The following is a 14,257-nucleotide window of genomic DNA, read 5'->3' as shown; positions in this document are numbered from 1 at the left end:
AGTCTTTAATCTACTTCCAGTTATTTTTTTTGTGAGTCATATAAAATAGAGGTCCAGTGTCATTCTTTTGCATGTGAATATCCAGTTTTCCCAATATTTATTGAAGACACTATCCTTTCCCCACTATGTGTCCTTGGTGCTTTTATTAAAGATCAGTTGACCGTATGTGTGTGGGTTACTTTCTGAGCTCTTTATTCTGTTCCCTATCTATACCATGCCACAATCACTACAGAATGTTTCCATTCATTCCATACATATTTATTGAATACCTACTACGTATCTGACAGTATGCCAAGATTGTGAATAAGTCAGACTAGATCCTTGAACTTAGGAAACTTAATATTAGTAGAAGGAGACCAATTATTAGTAGATATGGACAATTAACTGGATACTTATGCTAAAGAGTAATAGGAAAGCTCAGAATTCAGGGGCACTGATAGGGATTACTTAACCCTGTCGTGGGAGTAATAAAAGGCATCTGGGGAGCAGTCAGCCATACAGATTGGTGGGAAAGAGTCATGCTGAAAGAATAGAATGTACAAAGACTAGAGATGAGGGAGAGTCAGGGAAACTTGGAAAACTGTATAATAACAAAGATCTGCAATGTATTGGGTGTTTACTCCATGCCTTATAATCTGCTGGACGCTTTACATACATAGTGTCTCTATCCTTATAACAAGTATGTGGTGGTTGGGTATGACGATATCATTTCACAGAAAAGAGAATGGAATCTTTATGTTTTTAAGTAACTTGCCCAAGATCATATAGCTTGTAAGTTGGTTTGGATAACTCCAAATGCATAATACTGCTATAATATCCTATGGTTCTCTCTGTTTCTTCTGTTTTATTCATTGGCTCCTCCCACTACTGTTCCTGCCTCTGCTCATTCCCCCAGTTTTGCTGTTGGCTCTTGCGCCTCTGGCTCCATGCTTTCCCTTAAAGGATAGATCCGTCAACCACTCCAAGTTACCTCCTCTGGATTACCTCGTGGCTTCTAAGCTCTCCCCTCCTTATCCCAGACACAACCTTTCCTTGTGTTCTTCTTCCTATCAAGAACATGTGCTCAATTTCCAATAGGTTAGAACTCTTTATATTCCATGGCTTCCTTAATCTGGCTCTCCCACTTTGTGTCCCTTATAGTGACCTACAACAAACCCTCTGCTAGAGCTAGACCTGTCTCAGTCTCATCTGCATATGTGATGGTCACTTCTCATGCTCTTTCTTGCTTCCAGGCTTTCGCACATGCTTTCCTTCTACCTAAAAATTCCCTTTTCCCACTTCACATAGTTATGCCCTGTTAATGTTTTAGATAACTCAGCATAAATTTTACATGCTATACAAAATCTTCTTTGATTTTCCTCTGCTCTGCTAAGTGTCCCTCCTAGAAACCACCATAACATCCTTTATTTAACACCCATCATAGTCAGCTACCCATCCCCTTACCAGTAGGCCCATTGAGGGCAGTTACGGTCCAAGTTTACCATTATATCCAAGCACTTAGTACAGTGCCTGAACATAGGAGGCAGTGAAAAAATATTTTGTTAGATGAGTGAATGAACAAATGAATGAGTGAGTGAACAAATGAATGAATGAATGAATCCTTTATATATCCTCCACCTGAATGCTTTTCCTTAGCACTGAGTTTTGGATTGTCTTCCTTTATTTTTTTAACTGTTTAGTGTATGTATGTTTTGTCTCATCAGTCGTAGACTTCTTGATGGGAGAAGTGGACTATATTTTATACTTCTTCATAGAGGGTTTGGTATAGGATAGGGCTCAATGAATACTTGTGGATTTATGGGTCTCACCTGTAGTGTAAGAGGCATGAGTAAACTTTCATGGGAATTATTGCTCACATCATGAGAGATTGCCAGAGTGTTGTTTTATCTCACCTTCTGCATGATCTCAGTTGCCATTCATTGATTCAGAAACATTTGAGTTTATACTTGGTGCAGCATAATTTAATATATAATTATACTTTATATTATTCACTATTTTTTCATACATGTTAATTTAGTCTACTCGGTTTTATTGTATTTTCCATGAGAGCAGGGTCACTTTTTTGTACTTGATTACCTCTGTGGCACTTAGCACATATATATACAACATGTGTTTGTTTAAAGAGTGGTTAATTGGATGGATATCATAAAATGGAGTGCCATTGATGTGTGGCCTTCAGTGTGATGCCTTATTAAAATAGTATTTAATCATATATGCTTTATGTTGAATTGTAATTCATATAGAAAGTTAACTTTATCATTGTTCTCTCTTTTTTGTATGTGAAGATTTATAATTGACTTTGATAACTGAAATAGTCAAGCCACTCCCCAAAGAGAAAAATCTCAAGTGCCTATTGAATTTAAAAAAAAAAAAAAGAGCAAATATAATTCTTTGTTCTTTAAGAGTGTATGATCTGGGGCGCCTGGGTGGCTCAGTCAGTTAAGCTTCTGACTTCGGCTCAGGTCATGATCTCGTAGTTTGTGAGTTCGAGCCCTGCGTCGGGCTTTGTGCTGACAGCTCAGGGCCTGGAGCCTGCTTCAGATTCTGTGTCTCCCTCTCCCTCTGCCCACCCCTGCTCACCCTCTGTCTCTCTCTCTCTCTCTCTCTCAAAAATAAATAAACGTTAAAAATAATTTTTTAAAAAGTATACAATCTATTATGTTACTTTATGTAGCACTCATTAGTTTAAAGATTTCATACTAAAGAAAACTCCTATCTATTATGTGTTCAAATCCCACAATTAGATAGTTAATTCTTTCTGAAATAATTGTAATGGATAAATAAACATGGAATTAAAGGATTGGTGCTGAATTTTTACCCCAGGCAGTAAGAAACAAAATATTTACATCATTATTTTAGGGCTTCTAAAATATGTGGTATTTGGATAATATTCGAATAACAATTATCTTTTTTTCCTTTCCAGACAAGTGAAATCACTGACATTAAGGTAGGTCATTTCTAAATAACTAGAACTTTGGGAATTTTTCCACTTGACTAACTGTGAAGCGCCCTGTTTATCACACTTAGGGAAAGAAAGTTTAAACAAGGCCCTCACCCAGTGGTAGGGGCCTGCCCTCAGTCATTAGCTGTCCCTTGCTCCCAGCTATGGCAGCTCCCCTTTCCCTCCACTGAGTCTGTGAAGGAACTGCCCGCCTGGTTGGTAACTCTTCCTCGGGTCTCAGAGAGATACTTTTAAAACTGTAACAGTTTTACAGTGGCTCTGAGAAAGACGTTTCCCTTGGATTTGTGCAAAAACAGTTAGTTACTCAGAGAAAAGTATGAGTGTTTACCTGTATTTCCCTGGGTAGCTAATGAGAAATCAAGTTTTTCATGATAGTTTTTTTTGTGATTCCATATTTACTTAGGCCCGTGAGTATATTTATTAAATTTTCCTGCATCTAAGAAACGTGCCGTAAAATCAGATTTCATCAGAATTCAGAATTGGTGGTAATTTTTAAGACTCATTTGCTCATCTGCCCTTCACCATCCGTGAAGTTTGCCAAATAAAATAATAGCATAAAAAATTACTACCCTCACAACAATCTAAAACATCCATTTATGTATTAAAAATTAATATACTAACCATAAAACAAAAACATGGTTAAAGCCTGTCCTTCTGTAGAAGTACTTTGTTAGCCTATTATTGTTGAACATACGTGAATTTAAAAGAAAAAGTGTAACATAAAATACTGTTCTTCAAACACTGCAGGAATTTAACTGGCCTCATGCTGGCATGCCAGAGTAAGTAAGTACTAGGAAGTTTTGCCATTTCGAGAATGAAGCAATGGATTAAAACTACAAAACCCTAAAATTTGAGGGAAGAAAATTTTAGCTAACAGACCTATCAAATAACCCATCAGAAATACAGAGGTAGAATTTAATCAGTGCCTATTTTCACACGATAACCCATCTAGTGAAGGATATAGTCCTGACATTACTAGAAAAGCCTTTAAGAAAAACATGAAATGAGAGAGCCCAAAAATGTTGTCGTCAAGGAAAATGGAATATGCTTTTAAATATAAATCATGCAAATACATTACCTATGTAATTTTTTCAGGTCATGCTCACAACACTTATTTAATTATGGTGCATTTAGAAAATTATAGAGTCTTTTAAAAAATTATTACTATCATTCTTAATTACTTTAAACCAACATTGGGCCAAAAAGAATCACAGACGAAATCTAAATTTGTAGAAAAGGCTTGAACAAAATTATAACCGAGCAGCAGACCATCAAGAATTACATATTTTGATGAATAGATTTTTTTTAGAGTAAAATTTTCAATCTTTCATGAACTTTCTCGACCAGATCTGTTCATATGAATACTTATCTTAGGAAGGGCAAAATTTCATGAGATGGCCTCCTTTATATTTATTATAAGTCTACTCTAATTTTAAAGATTTTTTAAATTTATTTATTTATTTATTTATTTACTTATTTATTTTTGAAGGAGAGACAGAGACAGAACATGAGCAGGGGAGGAACAGAGAGAGAGGGAGACACAGAATTCCAAGCAGGCCCTAGGCTCTAAGCTGTCAGCACAGAGCCCGATGCGGGGCTCAAACCCACAAAGTGTGAAATCATGACCTGAGCCAAAGTTGGACGTTTAACCGACTGAGCCACCCAGGCGCCCCAATCTACTCTAATTTTAGAATAAACAGTCCTTTCTCTTGGAAAGCATGTTACAGATTACTCTTGTATCTGCACTGATGTATCTCAATGAGCAAACGTGAAGACCTACAAAAGGCAAGGGCCTAACAAGCAGAGACATACCTTTAATGATCCTTCTATTCCAAAGGGCACCTTGGTCAATAGCTGTATAAGCACATAACCCTTTCTGTGTTGTTCTGGGGCAGTTTGGCCTCCTGAAGAATCTTCTTTCAAAGGTGGGACCTTTCTAACGGTTCATGAACTTCTATAACACATTAGGCAGTAAACAGAAAATGTAGTAAGCAGGCTTGGCCTTTGAAAGCAAAAATTAAAACAAATAGGTAAACCTTTTTAATACCTAATATGTACACATTTCTACACTTAGGAATCCTGATACTAATATGATATATAATATTATGTGAATAATATAAGACATGCAGTTAGTAAAAATAAAAATAATGACTTTATGGGATGCCTAGGCCATGAAGTGGCCTACATGCCAAAACCTTACATTTAGAAACTTCAAAATAAAATTTCTAAGACCTATTCATCTATAGTCTTATGGGCTTATAACCATAGAAATTTGGAGCTTCAAAGATGATACTTTACCCATGTCATACTTTTTGTGCTAAAATATTACCCTCTGACAACAGAGAACTCTTGTTGAATCAGCAACTACATGACCCACAGATATCTAAATCACAGGACTAGAAAGGACCATGTAGTCATTTAAAGCATTTTCATGAGTTTTTGTGTGAGACTATGTCCTGTTTTTTTAAACTCTGTGAGAAGAAAAGTGTAGACTCTCCATAAAATTTCTTACAGCATTTAATTCAAAACTCATCAGAAATCTTTGTTCTTGCTTTGTAAACCGCTCATTTTGTCATCTGAACATGTTTCATATCCCCTTCTTAGGACACATTAAGATTAGGTGGTGCATACCAGATATCAAAACTACATCATGAAGCCGCATTCCTGAAGACTAGTACTGCCACAATTTCAACTGTTAGATCTTTGCTCTCAAATGGTCCAGAATCAGACTCCAGTCTGTATGGATTTAGTAGATAATTGTTCATCACCCAACAGTGGGGAATCGATGTGTGATTTTCTATAATGACATATATTATTGTAATCAGAGCAAAAAAATCTTCCAAAATTGAAATGTGTATTAATTCTGGTTCTATTATTAATGCTCGAAGGCATACCCTATAGACACGAAAACCCTTAAATCCAGCCAGTCTGTTCTAGAGAGAGAGAGAACACTAGTGCAGAAGTGAACACGGACAGTGGTGGATGCATTGCTCTCGTTGTGAAGCGTTCGGTGGCAGCTGTCGCTGAGTGTCCGTGTTGTGAGGAGATGAGGGCAGGAGAGGGCTTCAGGAGGCACACAAAGGTAGAGCCATGTCACTGGACTCAGATGAAAGGGTCTTACGACAGCCATGTCTAACTAAGTGCACAGAAAATACTCATTCCCTTATAAGGAACAGTTTTTTCAGTGATGGTTTTTCCATTCTCTAGAGTTTGGACTTCACTAACAGGGAACATTCGAGGCATACATCTATTAACAAACTGGAACACGAGAATGAAAGGCTCCGAAATGATCTTGCAAAACTTCGCTCCAATGGCAAATCAGCATGGGCCAATCAAAATACCTATGAAGAAATGGAACGGTACACCTATCAAAACCAAATGAAAATGGAAAAAAATGAAGATAGGTATGTTAGCTCCATTGTATAAAGACACAACTGTACAAACATGTAATAGAAACATTTATTTTTAAACAACTCAACGGAGAACTTTTATATACTTTCTCTTCAATTGTTAACATTTTATTTGTAGTGATAATACAGTAGTATAGATATATTGTTTTCTATGAAATTCTGTGCTGTCAATAGCTTTCAAAATACAACAGTGAAATGGTAGCGTTACAGTGAATTCTACTTACTTCAAACCCTTCTTAGAAGCCGATGTGGCACACAAAGTATACAAAGAAGTAATCTTATTTTTTTATGTCATAAGAATAGAAAAACTAGATTTTAATATGTTACGTATATTGTTCAAACAGAATAGAAAATAGGTCACTTCTGACTTTCAAAATATACGCTTTATATTGACAACTCCAGCAGTAGCGACAAACTGTTGGTCCCTTCGTAGGAAAGGAATTGGAGGGTGGGTAAGAGGTTTTCTCTGAGCGAAGAGAAGCATGTGGAAAATTAGTATCTGCTATCCACAGGATCCCCTTTTAAAGTGCCTTAGTTCAAAATTTAAGTACATACGTCAACCATAAAATTAGACTAATTTATTCCACTTTAATAAAATACTTACAGAATCAAAACTGTCCTTGGCGGCTCTCCACTGTTTTTCCAAACCTGGGAAATTCTCAGCAAAATAAACAAGCTTCTTTTCTCCAGGATATCTTAGAGTCATTACTATGCTCTTGTGCATTGTGAGTTTCAGGAAGGGGTGTGGCATGCAACATTCCCCGAACTTCTTTAACATCAGATTTGTTAACATTTCATGGTGCCAAGAAACGGTGAATTGATAGGACCTAACTTCGATCCAACTTTTGCTCAAAAACTCATCACACTTAGCATGAAAACCTTACATACTGTTTGCATATAACATAATATTTACAACCTTGGGAAACGTACTTAAACTTTGTAAGCCTCAATTTCCCATCTGATAAATAGAGATAATAAGTATAAGGGGTTTTTTTGTGTGTGTGAGAATTACAGAAGAAAACATAGTTCCATATAAAACATATATTTCCACAAATTTTAGCCATTATTGATATTATTATTACTAATAAAATTGTTAGCATTTATAACAATATGAATACTTCTGCAACAACTCACAGTGCCAAAAAGTAGCTTTGGGTGGCCAAACAAATGGCTGAATCTGACATTCCCTCAGCCACAGTCCTGTGAGAAGGGGCGATGCCGGCCTATCTTTGTAACTAAGCACGCCCCATCTAAAGGTGGATAAATCCATAAATCCATGGGACATAGCAAAAAATATGTCTGTTCAACATTCTTGTGGACGTAGTGCAGCTCTCTCCCACTTGCATCCCCTCAACACTGCACGTATTAGAGGCTGTATCCTAATCCGATGCAAGAAATAGCAACCATTCAAAAGTGCTCAATTAACCTTTTTTCAAGACGTTCAGGAAGGAAATGAGGGCAGACTGGCTGCTATCCTAGAAACTAAGCACTGGGGGTGGGTTGCTGGCGGGGGGGGGGGGGTGAGGAGTTGCAGGGAGGTGGGGGAGAGGCGGGGGGGGGTGGTGCTGTCTGGGTGCAGGTGGCAAAGTACAAACAGTGTGGGGGCGGATGTCACTGTCCGCTGAGGCCTAGCCACGGGCCGGTTCTGTGGTGCCCGTGCCCGGGTGTTCCGGCCTCTATAACTGAAAACCTGTCTCCAGAAGAGGTCTCATCTTGATTGTGGTATAGAAATATTTTTTCTGATATAGAACAAACCCTTCTCAAAATGCTTCCCTACTCCACAGACTCATGTCTCTGTGGGTCAAATCACGACCCCTCGCATTTGGTTCTTTTATTGTAAGAGAAAAGCAGGCCCCTAAAGCTGTTAGGGCCTTCCTGGGCACGTTAGTACTGGTCTGTATGGAGCACCCATTAGGCGCAGAACGTTGTTTCCTATTCTTGCTTGTTGGGAACAACTTTGAAAGCCTTGGATGAAGGTACCAGGTGCCGTCATTTAGAAGACAGTTATTCCGCCTTTTATTATTTTTAAAAAGTAATTTTATTGTTTGGGTTGCCCCCTTTTTTCTTTGCTGGGCAGTACAGAATGTGTTAAAAGTGCCTAACCAAAACAAGACAGTAGGGGACGCAGAAAGCAACACAAGAGGTAAAATGCTCAGCAGGAGATGATCTTAATAAGCAGTCAGGACTACTCTTCCTGCCGCAGAGCCTCGTGTCCTGCCAGCCTCATCTGTTGAGAGTTTCATTAAATTTGTTTTAATGCCTTGCCTGATTTCAGTGTTCTCCTGTGACCTGATTTTTAAGAGAAACAGCATTTCAAATGTTCTGAATAAATTATTGTCATGTAGAACCCAGTATGGGGAAAGCGTTGTTGAGTTGCAAGGACCCTGAACCCAGCAGTAGAGAGCTGTAAAATACATGTCTATTAATTTTAGCAAATGAAAATGAAATGTTCCTTCTTTCCCTCACAGCACAGCTCAGTGAAGCCTACATATATTTGTTAGACATAGACATCATCGGAAAATACTGAGTCATATTTACATAGTGCTGGCTAATGTCACAAGGTCTTATCAAACTATTTTAGAAAGGAAAAAGCTTTTAGGCAAACGTATATGAAGATGATGTTCCACAAAATGTTTAAGCCAATTTTTTAGGCACTTCCTCCTTTTAGCTGAGGAAGATTTGCATAATACATCTTTAAATAATCTTTTGTCCGCTTGGAAGTAACCCAATTTTTGTTGTTGTTTTTCATTCCTATTAGAAGTAATAGGAAGTTCTTCATGCTCATCCACTTGAAAATGTGAAGCATTTTGGGATATTCTAACAGATTTGCTTTCCGATAAGAAAGTTATTCAGCACTTAAAGAAATTATGAATAAGATGCAATTTAATTTGGTGAGGATGTATTGAATTTTTAAAATTTTTGAAAAAAATTTATTTATTTGGGGGCACCTGAGTGGCTCAGTCGGTTGAGTGTCTGACTTCGGCTCATCACAGTTCGTGGGTTCGAGCCCCGCAGCGGGCTCTGTGCTGACAGCTTGGAGACTGGAGCCTCCTTTGGACTCTGCGTCTCCCTCTCTCTCTGCCCCTCTCCTGCTCATGCTCTGTCTCTCTCTGTCTCAAAAATAAACAAACATTAAAAAATTTTTATTTATTTTGAGAGAGAGCACGCGAGCAGGGGAGGGGCAGAGAGAGAGGGAAACAGAGAATCCCAAGCAGGCTCCGCTGACACAGGCTTGATCTCACAAACTGAGCGACCATGACCTGAGCCGAAATCAAGAGCCGGATGCTTAGCCAACTGAGCCACCCAGGTGCCCCTGTATTGAATATTTTAAAAGTTTTTAAAAGTCAGAGTTTTGTAGTTTAAGGATGAAAGCTAATTTGAAATAGTGGTACCCAGAGCAATTAATATGTGACTAATTTTAATGACAACTCAATTTTGTAATAAATGGAGTTTCTTCTCTATATATGATACATACTTAAAGGTTACATCATGTACAGGAAAGAGTTTAGTAATCCTCACATTAATCATTAAAATTGCTTCAAATGTAGTTCATAAATAAAAAGTTTCTAATACTAAGAAAATCACAAAGTCGGTAGGTTTGTCATAACCACTCTCACAGGATCCCTTGTCAAGGAACGAACAGTCATCTAGAAGCAAAAAAGCAAGTTGAGAAAATTTTGCGCCAAGGTGTTACTCAAGAAGAAACAAAACATAGCAGGCTGAGCAGTTGTGGGCCGGGAAATAATGAGTTGTTCAAAGAACCGGGAGCATCATGTGGAGCGTTAGAAGGTGAGGCTGAAGCAGGCAAATTAGCCGTTTGTGAAGGGATCCTATTCCATGCTGAGGACGTTATCCCATAGCCCGGGGAAAATTAACTGAAGGCCAGGAAGGGATGGACAGTTAGACACGTCTGAAAATTGCAGACAGTGGACCCAGGTCTCAAGTGGGCAGAGTTCTGTTCCCAACAACAACAGAGGCCTGCTTTCCTGGCAGAAGTAGGCAGAGGCCTTGGACTAGGGCCTGTGGAAAAGCTGACTGGACAGACCAACTCGTGAGAGGCTACTAAAAGCCGTCCGAAATAATTCTGAGGAGCTTTTAAAATGATATACTGAGCATTTCTTGCAAGGTGGTTTAGGAAGTATTTGAATCGCTGCATTCTAGAAGAAGAACTTTTCAGCTATAAAGACGATTTAAAGCAAAAGTACTTTACTCCCTAATGTAGTCTTTCCTTTCAATCTCTGCATTTTATTGATCGTACAATAAAAGAATGTTCACATGTAAGTTTTAGTAATTAACACTATAAAACTGTATCGATACGTCCAAAGCCAAGTGGATAATTGAGAGAATTCTTTAGATAATTTAGGACAAATAACACTTTCCCTGAAATCTTTGTATAATTGAGATTACAACGAGATATATCTTTCTTGAGTCACTTCTATAATTATCTTATTTTGTCCCACTGTGCTTTAAAGTATAGATGGGAGCCTCCCTCAAATTAAAAGGTTCAGCTGAAGATTCTATGCAGATGTACTATGCAATTGTTATAATTCTATCTGAATTGCGGATGTTTCATCTTAACGTGCACATCATAAACCATGTTATTTCAGTTTAATTTGCTGTTCTGTTTCCATGGTAATTATGGTTTGGGAGAATGGATTTTAAAAAAGATATATTTCAAGATAAGTAAAAACGGAAAGCACGTTGTGTTTGTTTTTTATGTCCTAATTTACAGATGTCTCACTTAACTTTTATTGCTATTTGTATGCATCGCTTTGAAATGTTTACATAATAAGAAACCAGTCTGTGGAGACAGATAGTCTTTGGATAAGAACAGAGAACAATGATGTAAATTTGTTTGAACCGTGCAAAATTCAAATGTGAAGGCTTTGAAAATGGTAAATCATTACCTATGGAGAATTTGAATAATCAGTAAAAATGAATAAATACGTTTAAGGTGAAGGGATTCTTATGTTTCCTGGGCTTTGATGATTTTGATTAAATTTCAACCCCAATTTCATGAATTAATGTGCAGAAAGATATTTATTCAGTTCTGAACAGCTCATACCATAGGATCTTTTTATGTAAAATTTTAAGGCAAGTTCGTTTGGTTTTTTGTTTTATTATTCATTTGTTTAGTCAGCATACAAAAATTTTAAATCTCACTGGTCTTTTATTCAGTTTCATCTTCTACTTTATATGTTAGCACAAACAACCGATTCTGTACTGTACCTTCCACCCAAACTGTGGCGTGCAAGTCTCCTAACAACTCATTTTTTATCATTGAAAAAACTAAAGTCACAGAAAGATCTAGTTACCTGCTTAAGGTCAAGGTCATACAACTAAGTGTGGAAGAGCTAAGGAGAAGATATTAATTGAAAATACGTTACAAATTATTAAACCCTATAGGAATTAGAATTATTGTACAAGGACTTATTCTGGCATCAAACAAACAAAACAAAACAAGTATAATTCTGTTAAGAAAGCCAGCAAGGTTAAGTGAACTACAGAATACAAAAAGAGGATTATTTAGACTTCTCGAGGGCAGCATTGTTAGCTGTTCTGAGATTTTTCTGAAACGGGTATCATGTTTTTTAATTAAATGGCAAAGAGATTTGAAAGTAACATAGAAAAGGATGCAACAGAGGCAATAAGGATAGAAGAATATTTTTAACAATCACAAAGTTTTCTGTCCATTATTAACCATTAAAAATGACTTACCAGGAAAATTATTTTCAAAGAGACCCTGAGATAAGCCCAAAAGTTTTGTGATGCTCTCCCCTCTGTGAGACATCAGAGAAATGTAAGTGCTTAGCTACATGAACCAGCAGTATCCTTGGTGGTGGTGATGACGACCATCCTCCTCTTTTAGACTTAGCCAAGACCGGGAGCCCAACAGAAGTGTGACACCTCCTCTGCCGCCTTTGCCATTTCAAACCAGAGAAATGACAAGTCCCCTGGTTAGCGATGACGAAGTGTTCCCACTGGTGAGTTGCTGGTTGTGGTTGTTTTTTTCCTTGAAGGACTGATGACTTTTACAGTGATACCTATATACTGGTATATATACACACAGTTGTTGGGGAAAAAAAAAAAAAATGTTGCTTCTTGACTAGGACTCCAAGGTGGGCCTGTGCATCATTTCGGCCAAGCCTTTCTATAGAAGGAAAAGAGATCCGTAATGTTTCATAAAGTATTTCAATCTCTGGTTACTCACCTCTAATGCAGGCCAGAATTAGGGGGGATGCTGTTGAAAATCTTGAGTGCTTGGGACTTAAACCTAAACATCCCACGAGCCCTCCACGATCTGAATATTTTAAAGAGCTACAAGTGATCTTTTATGCCTGTTTAAAAAAATCTTTTCTATTGACTCTGACATACATACAGAAGCTTGCGCAAATCAGAATTGGACAGCTTGATGAATTAGCACAAAGAGCACATCAGTGTAACTACTACCCAGGTAGAACAGAACATTGGTAACACTCCAGAGGTACCCCTCACGTCCCCTTCCAGTCACTCCTTCGACTTGCCCCCAAGGTAACCACTGTCCTGACTTCTAACATCATATATTTGTTGTGGCCATTTGTCGATTTTACGTAAGGAGAATCATATTACCTGTGTCCTTTGTGTCTGGCTTCTTTTGCTCAGCATTATTTCTGAGACTCGTCGCCCATATTGTTTTATATGGCTGTACTTGATCCATTTTTGTTTCTCTGTAGTATTCCATTGTATATAAATGCTACGTAGAATGACACCACAATCTACCCATCCTACTGTCAACAGATGTTTGAGTTATGTCCTGCTTGGGAATAGCTCTGCTAAAAGCATTCTTGCATATGTCTCTGGGTACACATGGGTACACGTTTCTATTGGGTTTACTCCTAAGAGTGGAGCTGCTAGGTCATAGGATAAGCTGCATAAGGTCAGCTTTTGGAGGTAGTGCCGAGCGGTTTTCCTAACTGCCGGAGCCAGTTAATGCCCCAATAAGTAGTCTATGAGTGTCCTTGTTACATATTCTTTCCAACACTTGGCATTATTTGGTCTTTTTCCTTTTAGCTTTCCTGGTCAGTGTGTAGTAACTTCCTATTGTGGTTTTAATTGTCTGGTGACTAATGGAGTTGAGGACTTTTTCATGTATTTATTGGCCATTTTGATATTCTCCTTCGTGAAGTGTCTGTTCAGTTTCCTTGCCTAATTTTCTCCTTCGTGAAGTGTCTGTTCAGTTTCCTTGGCTAAAGTTGGATTGTCTTTATTCTCATCGATTTGTATGAGTTCTTTACATGTTCTGAAGATAAGTCCTTTGTTGATTATATATATCGCAGATATCTTCTCCCGTTCTTAACTTGACTCTTCACTTAAGGGTATCTTTTGGTAACCTGAAGTTCCTAATATTAATACATCCAAACTTACGAATCTTTTCCTTTATGGTTAACATTTTTTGGTATGCTATTTAAAACTTTTTTCATCCCAAGTTATAAAAATATTATTCTACGTTACCTCCTAGAACCTTTGGCTCTTACCTTTTGTGTTTACATCTACGCCTGGAATTGCCTTTTACCTATGGTGCAAGGTAATATTCTCAATCCCTTCCCCCGTGGAAATAGCTGGTTGAACTTGCACATGTCTTTCAGTCCTGTAGATTCTATTTTTTTGTTTAGTTTTCTTGATCTATTGTACTAAGACCTCCAGGAAATGTTGAGTAGCGGCCGTGGTAGAGCCTGCATCTTTCTCTCCTCAGTTACTGCAGAGGGAAAGCTTTACGATATTTGCTAGAGGTGTTTTGTAGATTTCTTTTAAAGATTAAGGAAATTCCCTCTTATTTCTAGATTGCTAACTCTGTTCATGAATTGATATGGAATTTTATCCAATACTTTTTCTGCCTCTTTGACAT

General features: G+C 37.8%; 1 protein-coding gene across 5 annotated transcripts in view; it reads left to right on the top strand.

The window, feature by feature from the left end:
• Positions 1-14,257, top strand: part of DEUP1 (deuterosome assembly protein 1) — an 82,198-nt gene that overhangs the window by 58,636 nt on the left and 9,305 nt on the right. For 3 of the 5 annotated variants that reach the window (XM_042906207.1, XM_042906208.1, XM_042906209.1), the window contains exons 12-14: positions 2,924-2,947; positions 6,170-6,366; positions 12,242-12,356. In XM_042906207.1, the coding sequence (XP_042762141.1) occupies positions 2,924-2,947; positions 6,170-6,366; positions 12,242-12,356 (336 nt within the window). Of the gene's footprint in view, positions 1-2,923; positions 2,948-6,169; positions 6,367-6,978; positions 7,088-12,241; positions 12,357-14,257 lie in introns of those variants that run through there. The other 2 variants (XM_042906210.1, XM_042906211.1) reach the window with 2 other exon arrangements.

The sequence above is a fragment of the Panthera leo genome, chromosome D1 (assembly GCF_018350215.1).
Source record: "Panthera leo isolate Ple1 chromosome D1, P.leo_Ple1_pat1.1, whole genome shotgun sequence".
NCBI classification, from domain to species: Eukaryota; Metazoa; Chordata; class Mammalia; order Carnivora; family Felidae; genus Panthera; species Panthera leo.
Note: the sequence above shows the minus strand (reverse complement) of the source record. Positions and strands in the feature narration are given on the sequence as shown.